The 22,198-nt window shown below is 51.3% G+C and overlaps 1 protein-coding gene across 1 annotated transcript in view; it reads left to right on the top strand.

Moving 5' to 3' along the window:
* Positions 1 to 22,198, top strand: part of LOC131828857 (cadherin-23-like) — a 269,926-nt gene that overhangs the window by 91,180 nt on the left and 156,548 nt on the right. The window contains exons 4-6 of the mRNA XM_059169997.1: positions 17,679 to 17,821; positions 18,390 to 18,437; positions 18,551 to 18,643. Coding sequence (XP_059025980.1) covers positions 17,679 to 17,821; positions 18,390 to 18,437; positions 18,551 to 18,643 — 284 coding nt within the window. The remainder of the gene's footprint in view (positions 1 to 17,678; positions 17,822 to 18,389; positions 18,438 to 18,550; positions 18,644 to 22,198) is intronic.

Genomic DNA, 22,198 nt, shown 5'->3' with positions numbered 1-22,198 from the left:
GTTGCATCCTTTTGTATATAGCTGCCTAGGTGTCCCAACACTATTTATTAAAAAGACTATCTTTTCTCCACTGTGTATTTTTGCCTCCTTTGTCATAAATTAATTGACCTTATAGGCATGGGTTTATTTCTGAGCTCTCTGTTCTATTCTATTGATCTATATGTCTCTTTTTTGTACCAGAACCATACTGTTTTGATTACTCTAGCTTTGTAGTATAGTTTGGCATCTGATACCAGCTTTGTTCTTCTTTCTCAAGATTGCTTTGGCAGTTTGGGATAAATTAACAGCACAGAAATACAAAAACAGTAAAAGAGACTATTATGAAAAATTATATGCCAGAAACTGGACATTTCTAGAAAAAAATGAATAAATTCCTAGAAACATACAATCATCCATGACTGAATCGGGAAAAAATAGAAAATCTGGACAGACTGATTACACGTAACAAAATTGAATCAGATATTTAAAAAAAATTCTCAATAAAAGTCCAGGACCAGATAGCTTCATAGGTGAATTCTACCAGCTCATTTATGAGCTCATAAAGAAAAGCTGGTACTTCTCCTTCTCAAGAGAAAGAGACAGCACAAGCATGCAGAGTAGCAGGCAGAGGCAGAGAGAGAAGCAGGCTCCCCACTGAGCAAAGAGCCTCATGTGGAACTCAATCCCAAGACTCTGGGATCATGACCTGAGCCGAAGGCAGTGGCTTAACCAACTGAGCCACACAGGCGTTCCTAAGATTCTTTCTTTTTATCTTTAACTTTTGACATTTTAGTTATTATGTCTTGGTGTGGACCTCTTTAGGCTCATCTTATTTGGAGCTCTCAGTGCTTGCTGGACCTGGATGTTTCCTTCTCCAGGTTAGGAAACTGTCCTAGCTATTACCTTTTCAAATAAGTTTTCTGATGCTTTCTCTTTTCCCACTTTTAGTATCTTATAATGCAATTGTTAGTACACTTGATATTGTGTCAGAGGTCCCTTAACATATCTGAATTTAAAAAAACTTTTTTTTTTTTTCATTTTGCCATTCAGGTTGGATGATTTCTACTATCCTGTCTTCCAGATCACTGATTCATTCTTCTTCATTCTTTAATCTGCCATTGATTCCTGCTAGTGTATTTTTCACTTTAATTATTGTATTCTTCAGGCCTGATAGTTTCTATCTCTTTGTTAAACTTCTCACTGTGTTTATCCTTTCTTCTCCTAAGTTCAATGAGCATCTTTATGACCTTTACTTTGAACTCTTATCCAATTGATTATTTATCTCTGTTTTGTTTAGTTCATTTTCTGAGATATTGTCTTATTCTTTTGTTTGGGACTTATTCTTCTGTCTCCTCATTTTACCTCGCTTTCTGTTTCTGTTTCTATATATAAGGCAGATCAGTTATTTCTCCTGGTCTTGAAGGAGTGGCCTGATTTAGAAGATGTCCTGTGGTCACCAGAACCAAGTGTTCCAGGGTTGATTCCTGTGTGGGCTGTGAGTGCCCTTTTCTTGCAGTTGGGCCACAACTGCTACAGGCATGCTGGTAGATAGGGCTGACCTCCAGGGTGGCCTTTTTGTGAGTCCTGGCTGCAACTCTTGTGTGTGTGCTGGTGGGCGAGCACCCCCTCCCCTTCCAACAGGAGCCATTTTGGTGGAGTGAGGCCATCACTTGGGCACCTTTAGATTTCTCCTGCCTTCCATCCAACATCACTAACTCACCAGTTCCCTATCCATGGTGCACCACTAGGAAACACCAGTTACCCAAGGTCCCCCTTGTTCCAATGGAGAGAGGACCTCCAAGGACCCCACAAGTTTATGCTCTGCCTAATTAAAAACTAAACAGACCTGATTAAAAACATCCTTCCCAGTTAGATAGGTACCAGGCAGGTTGCCCACTGGGAAATCTGTCTGCCCCTCAAAAGAAAGACAGCAGGTACTCCTTAGAATGTGCCCAGTAGAGACCGGGGATGGAATCCTTTTAGCATTACAAAACCCACACTCCTGCAAATTCTAGAATCAGATCACATTGTGTTTACACAGTAATTCGTCATTCATTCATATACTCCTTCACTCACTTACTTATTTGTTCAATAGACACTAACCGAAGGCCTGTCCTGTGCCAGGCACTGTGCAAGGCTTTGGAGGTAGAACAGGCAGCAGGAGCCATAGTCTTTGCCCTCAGGGAGCTCATAGTCAGATGGTAGATTCAGACCAGAAGATCGGCAACTAGTGAGGACAGAATGTGTGAAGTGTTTTGGTTGGGATCCGCTAGGGGGGAATTGAAGCCTTTTGGGGGACGTCTGGGATTGATGAAGTGCTTCATCTTATGTTTCCTGGCTTCACTCTTGCCATAACCTTATGAGGCAGCAGTGAGGTCCATGAGATCGCAAGACTGGCTTGGGTTACATAGGTGGGACCAGGAGTGGGACCTGAGCCTCTCTGACTCCAGTTCCAGGAGCCCACCCCAGAGGAGTCTGGACTCCTCATGCAGCTGTGCTGAACTGCAGTCCCTTCATGGTTAAGAGAGTGTGCAGCCATTGGCCAGCCCACTGCCAGAGGGCGTGGTGGCAGAGGACCTGGCATGAACGGCCAGGAGAGCACTTTGTAAGTGTTGGGCATCACACGCATGTTTAGAGTCATTGTGAGGATTAGTTCAGGGTGTCACGTGCTTAGGATTTAACTTCTATGAAAAGCTGCACAGCTGATGACCTCCTTGGAGGCCCAGGTTCTCTCCTCATGAAGTAGTGACTTATAACCTGGTGGGAAAATGGGCTGTTCCATCTGGAGGAGTGGACTTTGTACTCATGTGTTCTCCTCCATGACAGAGATTTTCAGCCCCTTGGATGAAAATAGCTTATTCGTTTATTTGTTCCATTGTTTATTGTTCATCCACCCACCCATCATTCCTTCCATCCGTCCATCCATTTATCCATCTCTCCACCCACCCACCTACCCATCCCTCTACTCTCCTCTCTATCCACCCATCATTCCTTCCACCCACCCACCTATCCATCCATCCATCCATCCATCCACCCCCATCGCCCCAAAAAGATATGCCTTAAGTAAAGATAGTCAGAAAAATTCTTGGTTCAGTGTTTCCCCAATTATTATTTGCTGAACCACTTATATCCTTTGAGATGTTCTTGGAAGAAAGGGTCTCTTGGCCAAATAAATCTGGAGAAACTCTATCTGAAGCTCCATCTGTGGAGCTTCAGCATGCATGTTAACATGAGAAAGGCCCTCAAGGTCCTGCAGGAAGGAGCCCTGTTCATATTTCTCTAAGGTAGTTTTCCTTAGATCTCTTTGACCAAGGAATGGCTTTTCACGGAGTACCCATTAGTATCTTAGAAAATGAATGATTTGTGAAATATACTTTGGGGAGCATTCCTATATACATAAAATCTTTTTTTATTTTTTTTTTTATTTTTTTTTTTTTAAAGATTTATTTATTTATTTATTTGACAGAGAGAAATCACAAGTGGGCAGAGAGGCAGAGAGAGAGAGGAGGAAGCAGGCTCCCTGCTGAGCAGAGAGAGCCCGATGCGGGACTCGATCCCAGGACCCCGAGATCATGACCTGAGCCGAAGGCAGCGGCTCAACCCACTGAGCCACCCAGGCGCCCCTAAAATCTTTTTTTAAATTAGAATGACTTGCAAGAAATATTCATCAGATCTATTACATATGTACCTGCCTTCTTACATAGGAATGACTCAAGATTTAGCATTTTCTTAGCCCGTGTTTGGACACGTCAGGAGGGACAGCACTCTCTGATGATACATTGTCACTGACGGCAGCTGGTGGAGGGACTCGGATTATTTTTAAGTGGTCACTTTTCAGAGAGCTTTGCGCTTTCCCTTTTGTGAACAGTAGAAGTTATTGTTTATTGCTTTTCACTACTGGTCATGTCCCTGTGTGACATTCCTATGAATTGGAAAAACAAAGAACCAATCTAATTGTAGTTGTACGTAAAGTGAGAGTCAAGAGGCTCAGAGTGAGGACTTGACCTTATCTCTTTTTCATTAGGGGCTTGAAATTTAGTGTACGGATTTTGTGCTGTGACTTTGAGCTGCTCAAAGACCTTGGGGGCTAATTTCCTGGTTTTCATCTATGTTCTGGATAAGAGAATATGTGGGATATAATTTGGATATTTGGTGTTACTAAACCCCACAGAAGAGGGAAGTCCCCTGTGAGTTGTTTGGGGTCAGTACTGAGGAAGAACCTTGTCTTCGGGGCCAGATGGGCCTGGATTTGAATTCTGACTCCACCCCTTCCGAGCTGTGTGATCTTGAACAAATTGCAGAGCTTCTCTGAGACTCAGTCTCCTCTTTGAGTGTGGGAAACACCTTTCTCACAGGTGTGTGGTAAATATCTACTGAGATTGTATGCACGAAGTGCTTAACAGAGTACCTGGCATACAATAGGTACTCAGTAAATAGTCGCTAGTGGCAAGGCGGGGACTAGGGTGAGGGAGATGAGGCACCCAGGGCACAATATTTTAGGGGATACTCTTGAGACTTATTCAAATGTGGGGTCAGCCTCTGAGAGTGAGTGTCATCTCATACCTTGCTTTCTGCATGCCTCTCTTGTCTCATGCCCTGGCTAGCAGGATGCCGTCCCCTGTGATCGTTCTCAGGGACCGAGGGCCTGCAAGGCCTCTGATTGGGTGAGAGAGACCCTTGCTCACCTAGAAAAGCAGCCCAGAAAAGCCCCTGTAATGGCCTCCCCATCTGAGGCAGCAGTTATACCTGCTGGGTGGGCTGGTTCCAGAGGAATAAGAGTGTATCTGGGGAGAGATGGGACTGAGGGATGAGCCTGGTGGAAAGGCCAAGGGGCTGCCTTCCTCAGGACCCTCCAAGGACTGGAAGGAACCACATTCTGGAGCCCTGCCCCTCTGCCTCCCCACAGTGAGGGGCAGGGCCTCTGCCAGCTGGGCTGGACCCCCACTTTCCTGTCAAAACTTTTTCAAACACAAACAGTGTCAAGAGCGGCATTTGCATAAATCTCATTAGAAAAAGTGCAAGTTTCATAAATCTTGTGATAAATTAGTACGGTATCATTCTCAACATGATGTATTAATTTTAGGGCAAAATGAATGGTGCTGTGATCATTGTGGGTAATTATGAGTCTCCTCAAAGAGGAACTGATTTGGGGAGGGACTTTTCTGGCCTTCTGCACAGCAGGGGGTGGGAGGGAGGGGTGGGTGAGGAGAAGGGTATCCTTCTCACCTTCTTCCTGGTAACACCCTTTCTTAGGTTCTTAGCAGTAATATCCTTTCCTGCTGTTGAGAGGTGGAAAAAAGCAGCTCCTGGCCCTTGGGCTCTGGCTAAGGAATGGGGGCACAGGAGGGATTGAGATTCTGGTGTCAGGCTTTCAGGTCCAAATTCCCTTTGAAAAGAATTTTAGGTGACTAGGACCTGGAATCTGATGTGCAGCCAGGCCTGAGACCTAGTGGACTAAATAGTCCATTGTTAGCCAGAGAGGAAAGGGACTCGCTGGGCTTGGCTGCTGGTTAACAGAGCCTGACCCCCTCTTCATGTTCACAGTGTATGGGGGTTGGTGGGGACGATGGGTGATGTTAGCAAGCCCTCGTTCAGAGCTGGGGAACTGTGAGTGTTGACCAGGGCACAAGCTTGGGCAGGAAGGGAGGGCCAGGGTCCCTGGGAGCAGGAAGGAGTCAGCATGTGCCTGCAAGTGTTTGGACAATCTCTTTGTGAGCCTTTAAAGGCCTGCAGTGCTCTGTTTATTTTAATGATAATGTCAAGTTCAATTTGCCGACATTTTTCCACATTTCCCTTTGTAAAGTTAATTGAACAGTTCAATGAATTGAAAAGTTTCAGGAGAAGGGAAAAAAAAAATACCCACTCCACTATTATCACTGTTATTAAATCTGGTAGCTGCCGCTTGGCACTCCGGGCCCCTGTGACAGGACTTCAGCCCCCCTGGGCCTGGGAGCGGCAGCAAGGACTCAGGAAGGTCAAACAGAGCATTCTGGAGCCTCTTGATTCATGGCTCTTTCTTGTCCAGGCTGCTATTCCTGTGCAGAAAGGAGTATCCAGGCCCAACAGGTCACGCTGCTTCCCCGGGGGGTGTCTCCACCAGTTTGGGAAGCCTTGCCAGCCACGGCCTTGTACGTGGTGTGGCAGACGGGACCATAGTCTTGAAGGTATTTGAACTGGGTGGGACTCGAATGCTGTGACCTGGAAGGAGGACCGGGAGCCTAGGACTGAGGGAGTCTCAGCTCCGCTGCCTGTAACTGTTAGCGGGGCGGCTGTGGACTCCTCATGGAGGTGCCTGGCCCTGCTTTCTCCTTTTTTTTTTTTTTTAAATTTTTAAAAATTTTGTTTATTTACTTGACAGAGATCACAAGTAGGCAGAGAGGCAGGCAGAGAGAGAGGAGGAAGTAGGCTCCCCGCTGAGCTGAGAGTCCGAAGCGGGGCTCGATCCCAGCACCCTGGGATCATGACCTGAGCCGGAGGCAGAGACTCTAACCCACTGAGCCACCCCGGTGCCCCTGCTTTCTCCTTTTTAAATGAGTTTGCTGGCCTCATCAAGAATGTGAGCATGGTACGTGAATGGCTCCACACCCCGCCCCTGCCCCGTCCCCTCCTCACAGCAGGTGTCTCATGGATCCCAGTGCTTTGTCCTGCTGAACCCACAGAGCCTATGACCTTTCGTGGAACCATGAGCTGGGGACCGGCACAGCACAGGAACCGAGGCCCACGTGCCAGACTTGGAATGGATTCTCCCCAAGGACCTCTGTGCCGTGGCCATTGGTGTCAGCCCCTTCGTGGTGTCCGCAGGGGAAGGGCGCTCGGAGAGGGACTCCCCCATGGTCACACAGGACCACACAGGAAGCTGTGGCGGAATGCCAGCCCTGTTAGCTCTGTGCCTGACCGCGTCCCTCTGTCTTAGTAAAAAGGGATTTCATTGAGGCTGTCTTCCTCTCAAAATACCTTCTGTGCCCTTTGATCATGTGTCCCACCTCCCTGTCGAGTGCTCACCCTGGGGGCCGTAGCCCGTGAAGCGGGATGAAGGGCAGGACCACGGTTCTTTATACGTCTGTCTGGATGGTGATGAGACCCAGAACCCACGCTCATGCTCCCCGCCGTGTGCTTGGAATGGCCGTGAAAAGCGTGTGGCAAAATGGGTGTATAGGGGGCGCCTGGGTGGCTCAGTGGGTTAAAGCCTCTGCCTTCAGCTCAGGTCATGATCCCAGGGTCCTGGGATTGAGCCCTGCATCGGGCTCTCTGCTCAGCAGGGAGCCTGCTTCCTCCTCTCTCTCTGCCTGCCTCTCTGCCCACTTGTGATCTCTCTCTGCCAATTAAATAAATAAAATCTTAAAAAAAAAAAAATGGGTGTATAGGTGTCCCCACGGGAATGTGGGCTCCAGGAGGGTGCAGACTTCTGCCTGTTTTGTTCATTGTTGTATCACAAGTGCCTAGAGCAGAGCCTCAGGCAGTGTTCGAGGAAGGAAGGAAGGAAGGAGGGGAGGAAGATAGGAGTTTAACAGCATCACGGGGATCAGAGGAGTCACTGAACAATCCCAGTTCGGTCCTGTGCTAGCTGTGTGACTTTAGGCAATGACTTAACTTCTCTGTGACTCATAAGGTTAGAGGGGCTTAGAGCATGTTGGTGCCTTCTGCTGAGCCTGGCAGCCCTTGGCAATGATGATTTTATGTGTCTGTTGTGCCAGAAGTGGAACAGCTCTGAGTTTCTGAGACTCTGGACCAGGTCTTTCGAATATTTAATGTCCCATCTATCCTTCTGTGCTTTATGACTTCAAAATAACAATAACATGTTCCTCCTCTTTCCTGCCTCCCAAACCTCCGGTTGATATCATCCTGCTCTGTTTAACATCTCCTTCTTCTCTGCTGAGTTAACTTGTTCCCTTGGCCATCAGACACCTGTGTATGCAGGTGAGCCAGCCACCCGACTCTGATTCTTGAGAGGGAATTGCCGTCTTGCTGGCATGTGATAAGTGGGCAGTGGAAAGCCAGGGTGATGGGGGGGGGGGAGTCCCCATAGTCTCAAGGGTACGCACCTTCAGCCCAGTCCAGTAACGCCGGGGATTCAGGGCAGCCTAATATAAGGAGTAGCCTAAAACATGGAGGAGGCCTGGGGGTCTCCATGGGGGTCAGTCTGTGTGGGGTGAGGAGAGGGCACTGTTTAGCTGCTCAGATTAGAGCTTGGATGACAGGCTTTGGGATAAAATCCGTGAGGGTGGTGGAGGGAACACTAACTCTGAATCAGACCATTTGAGTTCAAATCTTCGCTCTGCCACCTCCTAGCTGTATGACCTTGGGTGGGTCACTTTCCCCTCTGAGCCTCACTTTCCTCATCCGTAGAGTAGGGATGCTAACCCCTCTCTGTGGGGTTATGATGAGAAAGAGATGACAGTGAGAAGGAATGAAAACCACTAAGCAGGGTGTCAGGCAAACACTGGGTGCTTAAAGAACGCTAGCTTCCTTTCCCCCAGACAGTTCATGCCGTCTACTGTGAGTGGCCTGAGCTGCAGGAGAGAGAGGACATGAAGGTGATTCCTGGGTTCTGGAAGCAGAGACTGTGCCCATTATCCAGAGCAAGGGTTTTCTGAGGATGCTGAGGACCTTGGTCAGCTCAGGCAGGCTTGGAGCCACCCGCCTCTCAGGAGAGAGGGGTCCCCATCCGAACTCCCTCTCGCTTCCCCCAGGTGGGTAAAGCCAGCCTGGGACAACAAGAAAAATCCAAAACAAAAGTCAGCTCCTCTGAGGTCAAACCAAGTTCAAGACCCTGGGGGGATTAGGAGGAAGGAGCCCAGCTGAAGGCAGGAGAATGAGGAGGGTGAACCTGAGACAAATGAGATAATCCACAGGAATCAAGGCACTTAACTGGCCTGTCTGATCCCAGGCCCAGAGACAAATGAGACTGCAGGCTCCAAGGCCAGCCCTGGCTCTGGGGGGCTCATCCCAGGGGAGAGGGGGAGGGCAGGAGCCCCTGGCTCTGGCAGAGACCAAGACCAATGCAGCTAGGCCCCTCCGGAGTAGGAGGAGAAGGGAGGACATGGAGCTTGTGAGGTGGGCTCTGTGGTGATGGGAAGGAGGGAGTGGTCATTCTCAGAAAGACCTGGTCATAACCTGTGGCTTCTCATCTGGGGCTGAGGACCCCATCTGCTATTCCTTGACTCAGCCACTCCCAGTGCACAGCCCCATCCCCACGTCCCAAGCAGCCAGGGCCCCTGCTTCTCCCTCTGCACAATATGGGGCTTTATCTTTGTGGCTCTCACTCTTGCCACAACTAACCCATGTTTCTGAGTTCACCCATAGGCCCCAAGCCTGATTCTTTCCCTTCCAACTGCCCTGAGCCCGGCAGGAGCAGACTGCAAGATTCTCAGCCCCTGGATGGGAAGGAACAGTAGGTCAAGACTGATGTGAGGTCCTTGTAGGTTTAAGATTGGCGAATAGTGGCTGCGTATAACTCAGTGTGGCGAAGGGTTCTGAGCTTGGACATAGACTCAACAGAAAGGGGAGCTGTGATTGATTAGAAGTATCTGCCCGGGCAAGGAAAGGGGCCTGCCTAGCCCCTGGGCCCCAGAGGGGAGCCACAGTTCCTCCGGGAGCAATGGGGAGATTGGAAAGCATGTCTCAGGGCGTCAGCTGTCTTCAAGGGGCGATGGCCTCTCTGTGCTGTAAAGAGGTAGGAACAATGGCTTGGGGAGCGCAGAGGGGAGAGAACTTTGTGACCAGGGTAGCACTGGAGGCATGCATTTATAGATGATGGGGACTGAGAGGCGGTGGGAGGAGGAGCACCAGGAGCCCACGCGTGGGAACACGCGGAACTGTGCTGTGTTTGAGGGCTGGCGGGCTGAGCCCAGGGATGCAGTGGGAATGTGACCCGCCAGGGAGTGGAGCCCAGGTCAGGAGGGGCAGTGGTGGCCATCTCCAGAAGGAGCTGGGTTGAAGTCCATGGGCGCTACGGAGGTGTCCGAGCCGGTGGGCACAATTGGAGGTTTGCTGTAGGAAGAAGATGCTGCCAGGAGGAAGCCCAGCGTGTTCTCCAGGCCTTCATCCATTCTGGAGCTCCCGCTCCGTGTTTGCTCTGTGTTTGGCCTACAGACAGCTTTCATCTTCCCCCATCCAGAATAAATAAGAAGACTCGCAGCGGCCACTGCCCTGCCTGAGTTTCTGGCCCACCCCTCATCTAGCGGGCAAAACTCACAGCTCTCCAGGAGTGCGTGACACGCCAATCCCAGCCCTTGGTGCAAATAACAACAATAATAGTAATAGCAGTCATCTCAGCCATCAGCGTAGGCCCAGCAGGGCTGCTGGGAAAGCTGTCATTGTCCACCCCTTGCCTGGAAGACGGACGGGGCCTGCTGCTGAGGGGCTGAGGCCACCACAGAGATGTGTCGCCAGCCCTGTGCATCTCAGGGGCATTTGCAACGGATCCCAGCCCCAACCAGGGCCCTCGGACTGCAGGATGGAGTATACCAACCAGGATGGGGTACCTGGCCTCAAGGATGGGTTCACAGCCTGTGGGATGGGGTCCATGGCCCAGGATGGGGTAGATGGCCCCCAGGATAGGGTGTAATACTCCAAGGCAGAGGGCATTACCCCAAGTGGAGGCACAAGGCCACGGGATAGAGTTCGTGGTCCCAGGTGGGGATACAAGGCCACGGGGTAGAGTTCATGGCCTCAGGTGAGAGTACCTTGCCCAAGAATGAGATGCAGGGCTAGTTCCTGAGAGATTGGCCCCAAAGCCAGTACCCAGCTATGATTCTGCCTGCATCCAAAAGCAAGCACTATGAGTTTGGGCATTATTAGGTTATGATTAGCCACGCTTTTTCCTGTCCATTAGTATACATAATTAAGAATTAACTGGCTCTATTCTCTCCCCCTCGCTGCAGCTCATAGATCCACATGACTTTGGGGTCTGCTGTGGCCTAGCCCCTCTAGGCAGTTGGCAGGACTCATTTGTTTACCCAGCAAGCTGCTCTTTACTGAGCGCCTCTGGGATGCCAGCCTCTATGTTGTGTTTAGGGGTACAACCCAGAACATGACAGGCTAGGCCATGACCCCCATGGAGCTAACAAGGGTGTGTGTGCCATGGCAGGCAGGGGGCTGGGGCAGGCCGTCTACAGGTCAGGTGAATAAACACAATCAGCTCAGAGAAAAGAGAATCATGAGGACAGTGACGCAGGATGCAGTGACATGTGGTGACAGGGCGTCCCTTTAGAGAGGCTCTGTGTATGATCAAGTATTGGGGAAGGCCTCTCTGAGAATGTTACTCTTGGGCTGAGAGAGGAATAGTGAGGAAGCTGGCAGGTAGGGACATACCCATCAGAAGGCACAACCAGGGCAAAGGACCTGGGGCAGCCACTAACTGTTCAGGAACAGAAAGAAGGTCCAGATCTGGGAGGGGTAAGCCTGGGAGCCTGCGCAAGATGCAGAGGGCAATGTTGCCTCAGGCCAGATGGCTGGGGACATGGACATAATCTGACTTAAGTTTGGGCTTTAAGTTCTTTAATTGTGGTAAAATGTAAGAAAAATTTTACCATCTTAACCACTTTTTAATGTACAGTTCTGGAGTGTTCTGTACATTTGTGTTGTCATGCGACAGATCCCTGGAACTCTCTACATCTTGCAAAACTGAAACTTTATACCCTTTAACAACCCTCCATTCCTCTGAACCCCCTCCCCCGCCCCTGGCACCCACCCTTTGACTTTTGGTTTCCGTGAATTTGACCGCACTGGCTATCTCATGCAAGGGAGATCAGTCACACAGCGTTTGTCCTTTTGTGACCGGCTTGTTTCATTCAGCAGAGTGTCCTCAAGGTTCTCCGTGTTCAGAGCATGTCAGAATTCCCTTTCTGTTTAAGGCTGAATAGTATTCCATTGTATGTATAGACTGAATTTTGTCCATTCATTCTTCCATCAATGGACATGTGAGTTGCTTCCCCCTTTTGGCTGTTGTGGATCACACTGATATAGGCATGGGTGTGTCGTGACTCAAGCTCTTTAAAGTCCCACTTTTGGGACATCTGGGTGGCTCTGTTGTTAAGCATCTGCCTTCGGCTCAGGTTGTGATCCCAGGGTCCTGAATAGAGCCCTACATCAGGCTTCCTACTCAGCGGGAAGCCTGCTTCTCCCTCTCCCACTCCCCTGCTTGTGTTTCATCTCTCGTGGTGTCTCTCTCTCTCTGTCAAATAAATAAATAAAATTAAAATATATATGTAAAGTTCCACTTTCTACCCACAAGGAGAGGTTTGGTGCCTGCCTGAGTTGGGTTGGCACAAAGTGGAGAGGGCTAGCCTTGCGGAGTTACCGTTTCCTGGGAGGGTGGAGGTAGGGGGTGGGGACAGGAGCAGAGAGTCCTCCTGCAAGCACTGATTGAGCCAAGAGTCCTAGGACTGAGCCTTTAAATCATCCTGGGGCCGGAGAAGCTTTTCTCTGCATCTAAAATGGGAGCCGTAAACCAGGCTGACTTACAGGCGGTACACACCAGTCCGGTTGTTTATGGCCGGCATCCTTTCGGATTGGTTGATGCCTGAACTATGCCCATTGTTAGATATTTGAAGATCACCCTGCTATGAAGCAGTCAGGTTTCCCAGCCTGGCTGGCATCGGGGTCTCTCGCAGGAGAGTGGGGCTTCTGTGTAAAAGGTCACGCCCTGGGCTCCCTCCGGGGCCAACTGAGTCAGCAGGGGCTGGAAATCTATATTGTCACTCCCCAGGTGTCACTCCCACAATTTTGGGGGTATCTTCTGTGGGCTCTTCCCCACACACAAAACAGGCCTGGTGATGAGGGTTCAAGTGCAGATCGTTCGTTGGAAAGGGGCTTCCAGGAAATGCAGGTGGGGAGTGAGGAGGCGAGACAGGGAGGTGAAGACGCAGGACCAACCAGATCAGCCCCACGGGGGTGAGTCCCAGCAGGGCACTCCAAGAGGCAGCATACAACACGCCTCTGCATTAGCCCCCCGAGAGGTCAGGGAACTGGAGGGGTTACCTGCCACCTCATTATCCACCATCTTGCATCAGTCATTCTTTGAGCAGTGCTCCTGGGGTCCTCCGTTCCCTGGCATGTCCAATCTGTCTGGTGTTGGGGTCGGGGGGAAGAGTCTCCAATGGCCAGAACCCTCAGTGAAGAATCCCAGGCTGGCACTTGGAGGTCGGGCTGCTGTGTGTGACGATGGGATGTGCCGAGGCCTAGTGCGTTGGGTACCAGTAACACCTGGAATGAAGGGCTGCCCGGCTCCCGTCTCTCCACTGTGGAAGGGGCCATCCAGCCCCTGTCAAGCACTGAGTGCCCTTCCTACCCGTGAAAAGAGCTCTGGGCCTCATCCACTGTTGGTGGGAATGTAAATGGTGCGACTCCTGTGGAGAACAATTTGGTGGCTCCGTAATAGGTTGAGTATAGAATTACCGAGGACCTGGCAATTCCACTTCTTGTTCCTAGTTCCTGCCCACGGATGCTCGTGGTGGCACAATTCACGATAGCCAGAAGGGGGAAACAACCCAGAAATCCATCAGCAGATGAGCAGATAAAAAAAACTGTAGTCTCTCCGTGCAATGGAATGTGACTCAGCCATAGGAAGGGATGACGTAGTACGTCACAATATGGATGAATCCCGAAGATTGTATTCTGAGTGAAAGAGGCCAGACACATGCCCCTCGTATCATTGTATTTATATGAAACATCCAGAACAGGCAAATTCACAGAGACATTCTGTGGCTTCGTGGTTGCCAGGGAGAGGAAAGGAGGAAGGGGAAGTGATTGCTGAGTGGGTGTGGGTTTCCTGTTGGGGGTGATGAGAATATTCTGGAAGCAGATCATAGTGATGGTCGCATCACACTGGGAACATACCTGGTATGGCTGAATTGTGTATGTTAAAATGGCTAAAAGGAAGCAGCTTGTATTCTATGTATTTTATCACAGTTTTGGAGCAAAACACAACAAAATTCCCCATATTCCACAGCCTGAATCGGAGAGTGTATTATTATCTGCTTCTCAGGTGGGGAGCAAACCTAGAGTGTGATAATGTGTACCGCAGGGCCCCTCAGCCAGGGATGGTTCTTCTGAGTGGCTGCTTCTAGGACCATGGGCCGGAGTGGGGCCCCACAGATTGGCCTCGTTCCTGCGTGCAGTAACGCAAACAGAGGTTGCTAGAAGGCTTCCCGGTGGAGAAATGAGCCCTGTGTCCAGGAGAAGCCAAAGCGAGGCCCAGCTTCTGCAGAGTGGCAGAACAGCCCTGGGAGGGGGAGTTTGTGCCCAGCTGGAAAATTGCGGGGCGTCTTGTCTTAAATATAATATTAAATCGGCACCTTTAATTAGTACACTTAGAAAAGGTCACTAGCAATTACCTGGGACACAAAGAAGGCGTAAGCGGGCAAGAGCCTGTGAGGAAGCCGAAAAGGACCATTTTGAGCAGCACATAATTGAGGGGAAAATGGATAAAAGTCCAGGAAATTATAGGGTGGGTGACAGCAGCTGATGGCCCCATCCATGTCCTGCCCAGGGCCCCGCTTCTTGGAAGGGCCTGAGCATTGGGCCTGAGAGAGAGAGCCGTTTGGGATATCGGACTGAGTCGTACGACCTTGGCTAGAGGGCCAGTGTGGTCTTTTTCCAGAATCCCGTCAACCAGTAGAGAGCTTGGTCCCATATCCATCATCTGGGCTGGGCCCTGACGGTGGTTGGCAGGTGAAGACTTCGCTCCAGGGGGCCTCCACGGACTCGTCGTACTGTGGGCAGGCAGGACCACTCGGGGCCTCAGTTTCCTTATATGGGATCTCCCCAAAGCATTAGGAAGGAGTTCAGGGTTCCTCAAACTGTGCCGCTAAAGCACACCTGAGGGGACAGAAAGGAAACAGGCATCTCTGGAAGTCGGGGAGGCTGGAAGTTCTTTTATAGCTTCAGGTTTGGTCTTGAAAAATAAACTGTTAACACTGTGCTCCAAAATATCCCCCTTGATTTCAGTGTAAAGCAATGTTTGCCATCGAACAACAGATGTTTGAAGAGATGCTCTTGGTTTATCTGTGACATCACATACCTCTTCCTTCCTCATCAAAAAGGAGCCCTGCATTAGCAGTCTGGAAATTTGGGTTCTAGCTGCAGACTCTGTCCTCCACCATTGTACTTTGGGCAACTAGTGAAATGCCTTCAGCTTTTCCATCTTTAAAATGGGAAGTTTGAGGAGCGCCTGGGTGGCTCAGTGGTTAAGCGTCTGTCTTTGACTCAGGTCATGATCCCAGGGTCCTGGGATGGAGCCCCTCATTGGGCTCCCCGCTCCATGGGAAGCCTGCTTCTCCCTCTCCCACTCCCCCTCTTACTGTCTCTCTCTCTCTCTCTGTTTGTCAAATAAATGGATAAATAAAATCTTTAAAAAATAAAAATAAAAAAAAGTAAAAAATAAAACGGGAGGTTTGGGCTCCCCAAAAGGTCTCTGAGGTTGTTCCGACTCTGTCCCGTGATTCTACTCCTCTTCCTCCTGCTTCTCACCTCCTCCCCATCACCTTGGATGCTGCCATATCCTGCTGTGCTGTGTGACCTTTTACCTCTGATCCACAACTTCCTAATCTGTAAAGTGGGTAGAATAATGGCTATGGAACAGAGTTGCTGGGAGGATTTAATGAGAGAACATGGGTGAATGAGCCTAGTACTCTGTCTGGCATGTCTGCAGAGCCCAGTGACTGCCCAGTGTCTTCCTTTTCCAAGTGTTAGGCTTCTGGTTAGGGTCATGAAAGGGTCATGTCCACAGAAGTCCTGAATCTTGGGTTCCCATATCAAGTGTTGAAATGTGTAGGGTTGTGGAGACAAACAAGGGCTCTGGACCCAGAGTACTGGGATCTGAATTCCAGCTCTGCCATTTACTAACTGCAGGCCATGGTCAGTGACTTAATCACTCTTTGTTACCTTATCTGTTAAATGGGGAGAATGATGGTAAGGATTGAACCAGACAGTACCGGGAAACGTCTTAGCCCAGGGTCAAGAGTGTGGTTAGCACTCAGAAATATCAGCTATCATTGTCACGTTAGAATGGTCCTTTTAAAAGTTCACGTAGTGTTCTTTTCTAGATGATAGTCGCAGAGTTTGGAATCCTTTCTTACTTAGTTTGATCATCAGAGCTATTCAGTAAACACGAGAATCTGTATTTGGGGAAGAAAGAGTGGTATGTTCCATCTTATGGGGTAAACTGAGGCTTTAAAGAAGGGATTTGCCAAGGCCATGATTCTAATTTAATTGCCCCTTTGAGAATCAGACGAAGACTGTAGACCCTTTCTGCAGAAACCGACACCGTGCACTCATGACATTTTGTACGGTTCCCGGAGGTGCAAGGAGCTGAGGCCAAGGCAGCCAGCCCATCCAGTTGTCTGGGACCTCCTGGCTTCAGTGTATGTCCCAACCCAGTCCCAGACAACAAGGGGGTGGGTCACCCTGCCTGAAGCCTACCCAGGGAGGGCTGTGACCCCTGGGAGTTGGTGCCCTGCACTAGGGCTTCTTACAGCTGTAAGCCAGGCACCTCGGGGCCCTCTGGCCAGACTGTATTTCCTGGGGAACAGGGACACCTCAGTCCTCTTCCTGTGAACAGAGACCACACCCTGCGCCCGGTTCTGGTCTCGATTTCCTGGAGCCTGGGCCCCATCTTCCTAACCTCTGTGTACTCCAGCACTTAGCACGAGGCCAGCACCCACTCACTATTGGGTAAATGCCAAGAACTGTAATATGTTGTGAATTACAAAGCGTGCTTCCATTTGCAAAAGGCAGAAACCCAACTCAACACTCGGGCCAAAGGAAAAAACACAGGTGAGAAGAGGTGGATTTCTTAGCTCATACAGCTGAGAAGTCCAGAGGTTGGAGCTAAACTTCAGGCATGGCTGGCCACACACCCTCAAACCTTCAGCAGTCTCTCTCTGTACACTGTTTGGCTCTATTTTCCTCCTGTTGGCCTCATTCTCAGGCTGACCCTTCCTGGGTGGTGCCAGAGATGGTTGCCTGCAGGGCCAAGTTAGCAACCCCAGTGGAAGGAGGGCCCCTCTTTCCCAGTCCAGCGCAAGTCCCAGGGTTGGCTTTGACTGGCTTGTTTGGGACCCGTGCTCATCCCTGCACCAATCACTGTGACCAGGGAGACAGAGTGCTCTGATTGGCTCAGGCTGAGTTATGTGCCCATCCTGGGGCAGAAGAATGGAAGAGGCCTGCCCTCATCTGAGCCACTTGGAGGAGGAGTCTCCACATTAAAATCAGAAAAAAAGGGGTGCCTGCGTGGCTCAGTAGGTTAAAGCCTCTGCCTTTGGCTCAGGTCATGATCTCAGGGTCCTGGGATCGAGTCCCATGTCGGACTCTCTGCTCAGCAGGAAGCCTGCTTCCCCCTCTCTCTCTGCCTGCCTCTCTGCCTACTTGTGATCACTCTCTCTGTCAAATAAATAAAAATCTTTAAAAAAATAAAATAAAATCAGGAAAAAAAGGGGGGACAGGCCCAGGTAACAGCTGTCCACTAGCCACCTAAACCATGGTGAGCCACAGTTGTCTATGACAAGCACATATACACGCTGTAACAAGTGTCCAGGGTGGGGGCAGGGAGTCTGGGTCGGGGCCCAGAGAGGCACAGTGACCTGCCAGCAGTTTTGGGGGTGGCAGGTCCCCACTGGGATTCAGCCACCTGAGCAAGGTGCTGGGGAGTAGACCCGCCTTCCATAGCTGCCCTCTGACCTCTCCCTTGACTATTCTAGGTTCCTCTGTGACCCAATTGTTGGCCCGAGACATGGACAACGACCCCCTCGTGTTTGGTGTATCTGGGGAGGAGGCCTCCCGTTTCTTTGCCGTGGAGCCTGACACAGGTGTGGTGTGGCTGCGGCAGGCGCTGGACAGAGAGGTATGACCTGGCTGTGCACTTGCCCCAGTTCTTTCTGGGAGGGGGGCGACGCAGAGGCAGACCCTGGTGGAGGCTGGCTCATCACCTTTTAGGTGAGGCCCTGTCCTGACCCCGAAGTAGCATCTTCCTGATTTAATGGTGTCCCTCTTCCAGGGCCAGTGCTGACATGTGGACTTGGAGTTGGAATGGGGTGGTTGGGGTATCTCCAAACAAGGGACAACCCTCGATGGTCAAGAAGGACAGTGACCCAGGGTTCATCCCCTATAGAATGGTGGCTCCGTGGTATAGATGGTCTACCCCCATGCACAATGTTCCACTAAAGGACATTCCTGGAGACACAGGAATCGGTGACAAGGCAGGCCTTAGCAAATTAAGGTAGGAGTTTGAAAACCCCTACCTTTGTTGTCTCCTTACATTTGAAGAAATGGCCACAGAGGCGTCTAGTGACTTGGTCAAGATCACACAGTAATGGAGAGGCCGAGCCCAGGTTAGAGCCGGGGCCCAGGACTCAGGATATCTTCGTGCCTCTGTCTAACTCTGCCTTCTCCCTCCCTACCTTCTCTTTCAGACCAAGTCTGAGTTCACAGTGGAGTTCTCCGTCAGCGACCACCAAGGGGTGAGTGTCCCCTGCGGTCCCTGCCGCCCTGGGAGGCAGGAGCCCAGGCCCTTGGGCAGAAAGAGGCCAGGGGCCCATGCCAACACTAAATCCCCGCCCCCTTCTCTCTCCAGGTGATCACACGGAAGGTGAACATACAGGTCGGGGACGTGAATGACAACGCACCCACGTTTCATAACCAGCCCTACAGCGTCCGCATCCCTGAGGTAGGAAACCCTGAGCTCACGCTTGAGGAACATGGTGAGGCTGCTGCTCCAGGGCCACCTGGGAGTGGGCTGAAGCTGGGGAAAGGGCGGCTCCGGCTCTGCTTCTCCTGCCTGCACCACAGCCCAGGCAGCAGCTCTGGGCAGGTTGGTGACCGTGCCGATGCCTCCGTGGATAGGGGCCCGCCCGCTGCTCGAGAGTGGGTTGGCGGTAGCCTCAGGCGCGATTGAAGGCCTGCCTGGCATGAGCCCCACAACTCCAGCTGGAGGCGGGACAGGACAGGAGTTAGGAGGAGCAGGTGTTATGGCCTCTTTCCTTCTGTGCACAGCCAGTGTGGGCCACAGGCACATGGGATGGCAGGCCCAACCTCAGACTTTCCAGCAGTGCCCAGAATGGGTCCCACTGGACTCAGAAAGCAGGTGGCTTCAGGAAGGGACTTTATTTCCCTAGCCTTATGCTTGTCCCACGTCTCCCTGGCCCCTCTGCTCCTTTGGGTCGTCTGTGTACTCTGAGTGTGTTTGCATGAGTGCATACGTGTAAAACCAAGCCATCGCTGGTAATTGAGAAGTACAAATTATTGCATTACAAACGGTTCATTAATAAGCTGGCTGCTGGCTCCCAAGGGTACCAGGGTTCTCATGGCTTACTGTCCCTTTCCCAGTGACTGATGGCAGTCTTCGGGGCTGGCAGTTAGCCATTCAAAGACCTTGAAGGTGGTGGGTAAAGAGCTTCTGCTGGGTGTCCCTCAGGCCTGCCCTCAGGGCTCTGGGCTGAGCGGCAGCCTTGAGGGTTGGCCTGGGAAAGACAGGAGAGGGAATCCACTGGGGAGAAGCAGGTCAGCACTGGCGTTTGAGTTCCAGTTCCTTTATATGTCATTGGATCAGGAGACTGGAAGGGTCTTTACAAAATAATCTGTTCAGTTTGTAGATGAGAAAACTGAGGCTCAGTATGGGATTTATCCAAGGTCACATAGCTTTGACTCTGTCTCTGACACCCAGGGCAGCCTCAGATTCCCTCCAAGATGACGAGACCTTGTCTCATGCTCCCCTCCCCCTCCCGTGCCACTCCTGTTCCTGGCCCTCCTCACTCAGCTATGAGCCAGTGGTCCTGTGGTTGTGCCAGATGGAAGAAAGCGAGGACAAGTGTGGGGGTAGGAACACACCAGAGGCTCCCGCGCCCTTCCCCTGATGGGGCAGGGCGTAAGGAAGGAGAGCCCTCGGTCCCAAGCATGGGGATGCAGTGCCCTGAGCGGTGGCCAGTGTGTCCGGTACTGCAGCTTGGCTCTGGCCCTCTCATTTGGAAGTCTCCCTAATTTAATTAAGGGTCTCTACGTGCCAGCCTGCACTCTGGGCCCAGGCTCAGAAACCAAGGGCACGGCTCAGAGTTAATGAGCCTTGGGCCCATTGCTCAGCTGCCATCCTGGCAGGCATGGCTGTCCTCTGTCTTCGCTCACAGGGGGCAGCAGGCAGCAGCAATGACAAGGGGACGAGAGGTCACATCCCTCCTCCCCAGCCTTTGGGCCGGGGCCAGCCTTTATCCTTGCTACCTTTGCCAAGAGATATGACCTCCAACGCTACCCTGTTGGAATCCCCTGGGGTTCTCCGAAGGCCTCTGCCTCCAAGGAGAGAGCCTCTTCAGTCAGTCATCTATTTAACAAATATTTATTGAGTGTCTGCTGTGGGCTTGGCGCTGTGCCAGGCTCTCGCCTCACGGAGACCTGGAAGGCCAAAAGAACGCCAAAGACAGGAGCTGGAACTAGCGGCGTTGGACGTAGGTCCAGCCCTTGCTCTGCTTCCAGACCGCTGAGTCCATTTGGGCATGTCACTTACCCTCTCTGGGCCATCGTCCTCCTTATCTAAGAAAAACAGAGGACAGGCAGGATAAAGTAGCCGCCTGCCGCCCATCTGATGGGGAGACAGTGGGCTGAGAGGGGCCAGCTACAAGGACACACAGTTCTTGGAGGACAGCCTATGTGGTTTACTTGCTCATCTGTAAACATCCCCAGGTCACCTCCTTGACATGATACGTGATGCCCTACTTAGGGCTGCTCTGTGTGGCTGGTGGGGTATAGTGTCAGCTGGATGAAGGCCGTGGGCCACTCCTGACCCGAGGTGGCTTGGCACTGACCAGCCCTGGCCTGGTGTGGTCACTTGAGCTAGAACTTAGCTGCCTGGCTCAGGCCCCAGCTGAGGTACCTGCGAAAGGCCTGCTGGCCCCTGGCCCAGAATTGAGTCTGGGTTCTCCTGCTGGCCTTGAGGTCACCCTGGCAACCCCAGGCCCTGGCCCTTAAGAAGCATGATGTATGACAGAGGCCCTACAGAAATAAATAGGGTAAGAATGCAAACCAGAGAAAGAGAAGAGGGCCCTGGAGACCCTGAGAGTTTGCCAGAGTGACCAGAGAAATCTCAGCAGGCTTCCCGGAGGAGGTGGCTTTCCAGCTGAAGCTTGCCAAGGTGAGCGGTGGAGCTCTTGTAGGTCAAGACCCCTGGGGTTTAGTCCTGGCAGTGCCAGCTACTGGCTGGGTGAGACGCTAGGCCTATCACTGCGCCTGCTGGCTTTGTTTCCAACAGCTGTTAAACTGGGGAGTTGGAGCAGTTCCTTCTAGGGCTGATAGCCAGTGGTCTGAGGATGAATCCCAACAGGAGAAGCTCCTACTTCTTCAGTCCTTCATTATTCCTGGCTTGCAGAGAAGATCCCATGGCTGTTTCCATCCACTGAGCTCCCTTTCCGGTCGTCCCAGCCCCCTGCCACCTCTCCCTTACCTTCTCAGCATCCACTGTCCCCCGCCCTACGGGCCCTGACAATTTGGGGGTCTCTTGTACCCAGAGCCCAAGGATGGGTGGGAAGAGCAAGCTTATAGGGAGACAAATTCTGGGTCTACATAACAAAGAACTTTCTAATATTGAAACCTAGTGCACAGTCTAACCCCCTACCCTTCCAGGGATGTACAGAGTTCCCCAGCCCTGGAGTGATGCAGGCTAAAGCCAGAGAACCACATGTTTCAGAAGCCATTCAGAACTGAGTATCAGAGAAGGGACGGATCAGAAGGTCCCAAACACACCCCATCAGAATTTCCATCAGAACTAGTAAGGATGCAGATTCTTACTCTCCTCCAACTCTGAATTCATGGTTCGGAAAGAGCCAGCCCAGGAAGCTGCATTTTTAACAGTGACAGCAAGCCCTGGAGACCTGGCCCATGGGGACCATGTCCTTGGGTCCAGAGTGGGAGTGGGTGGGAGGTTCTGCCTCTTTCTCCAAGAGAAGTTCGCTGACCCCCTGCCCCACAGTCCTCCCCCTCCCCCCAGCCCAGACCCCCCTGCCTGGCCCCGCCCCTCCTCCTGAGAAGCCAGGCAGGTGTGTTTGGGTTTCTGTGCTCCTGGTTCCCCTCCTGCCCAGCCCTCTCCCCTCACTAAGCTGTTCTACATGTAATTATCCATTTTATCAGGGTGAAAGGCCCTGCAATTCACTTGTCGAAGCCCTAACGAGGCAGCGTGGCTGCTTTCAAGTCCGTAAAGAAAAGGGAAATCCTGCTAGAATTGGCAACTTAATTCACCAAG

Source organism: Mustela lutreola, chromosome 4, assembly GCF_030435805.1.
Source record: "Mustela lutreola isolate mMusLut2 chromosome 4, mMusLut2.pri, whole genome shotgun sequence".
NCBI lineage: Eukaryota > Metazoa > Chordata > Mammalia > Carnivora > Mustelidae > Mustela > Mustela lutreola.
This window is presented reverse-complemented; position numbering and strand designations above follow the sequence as displayed.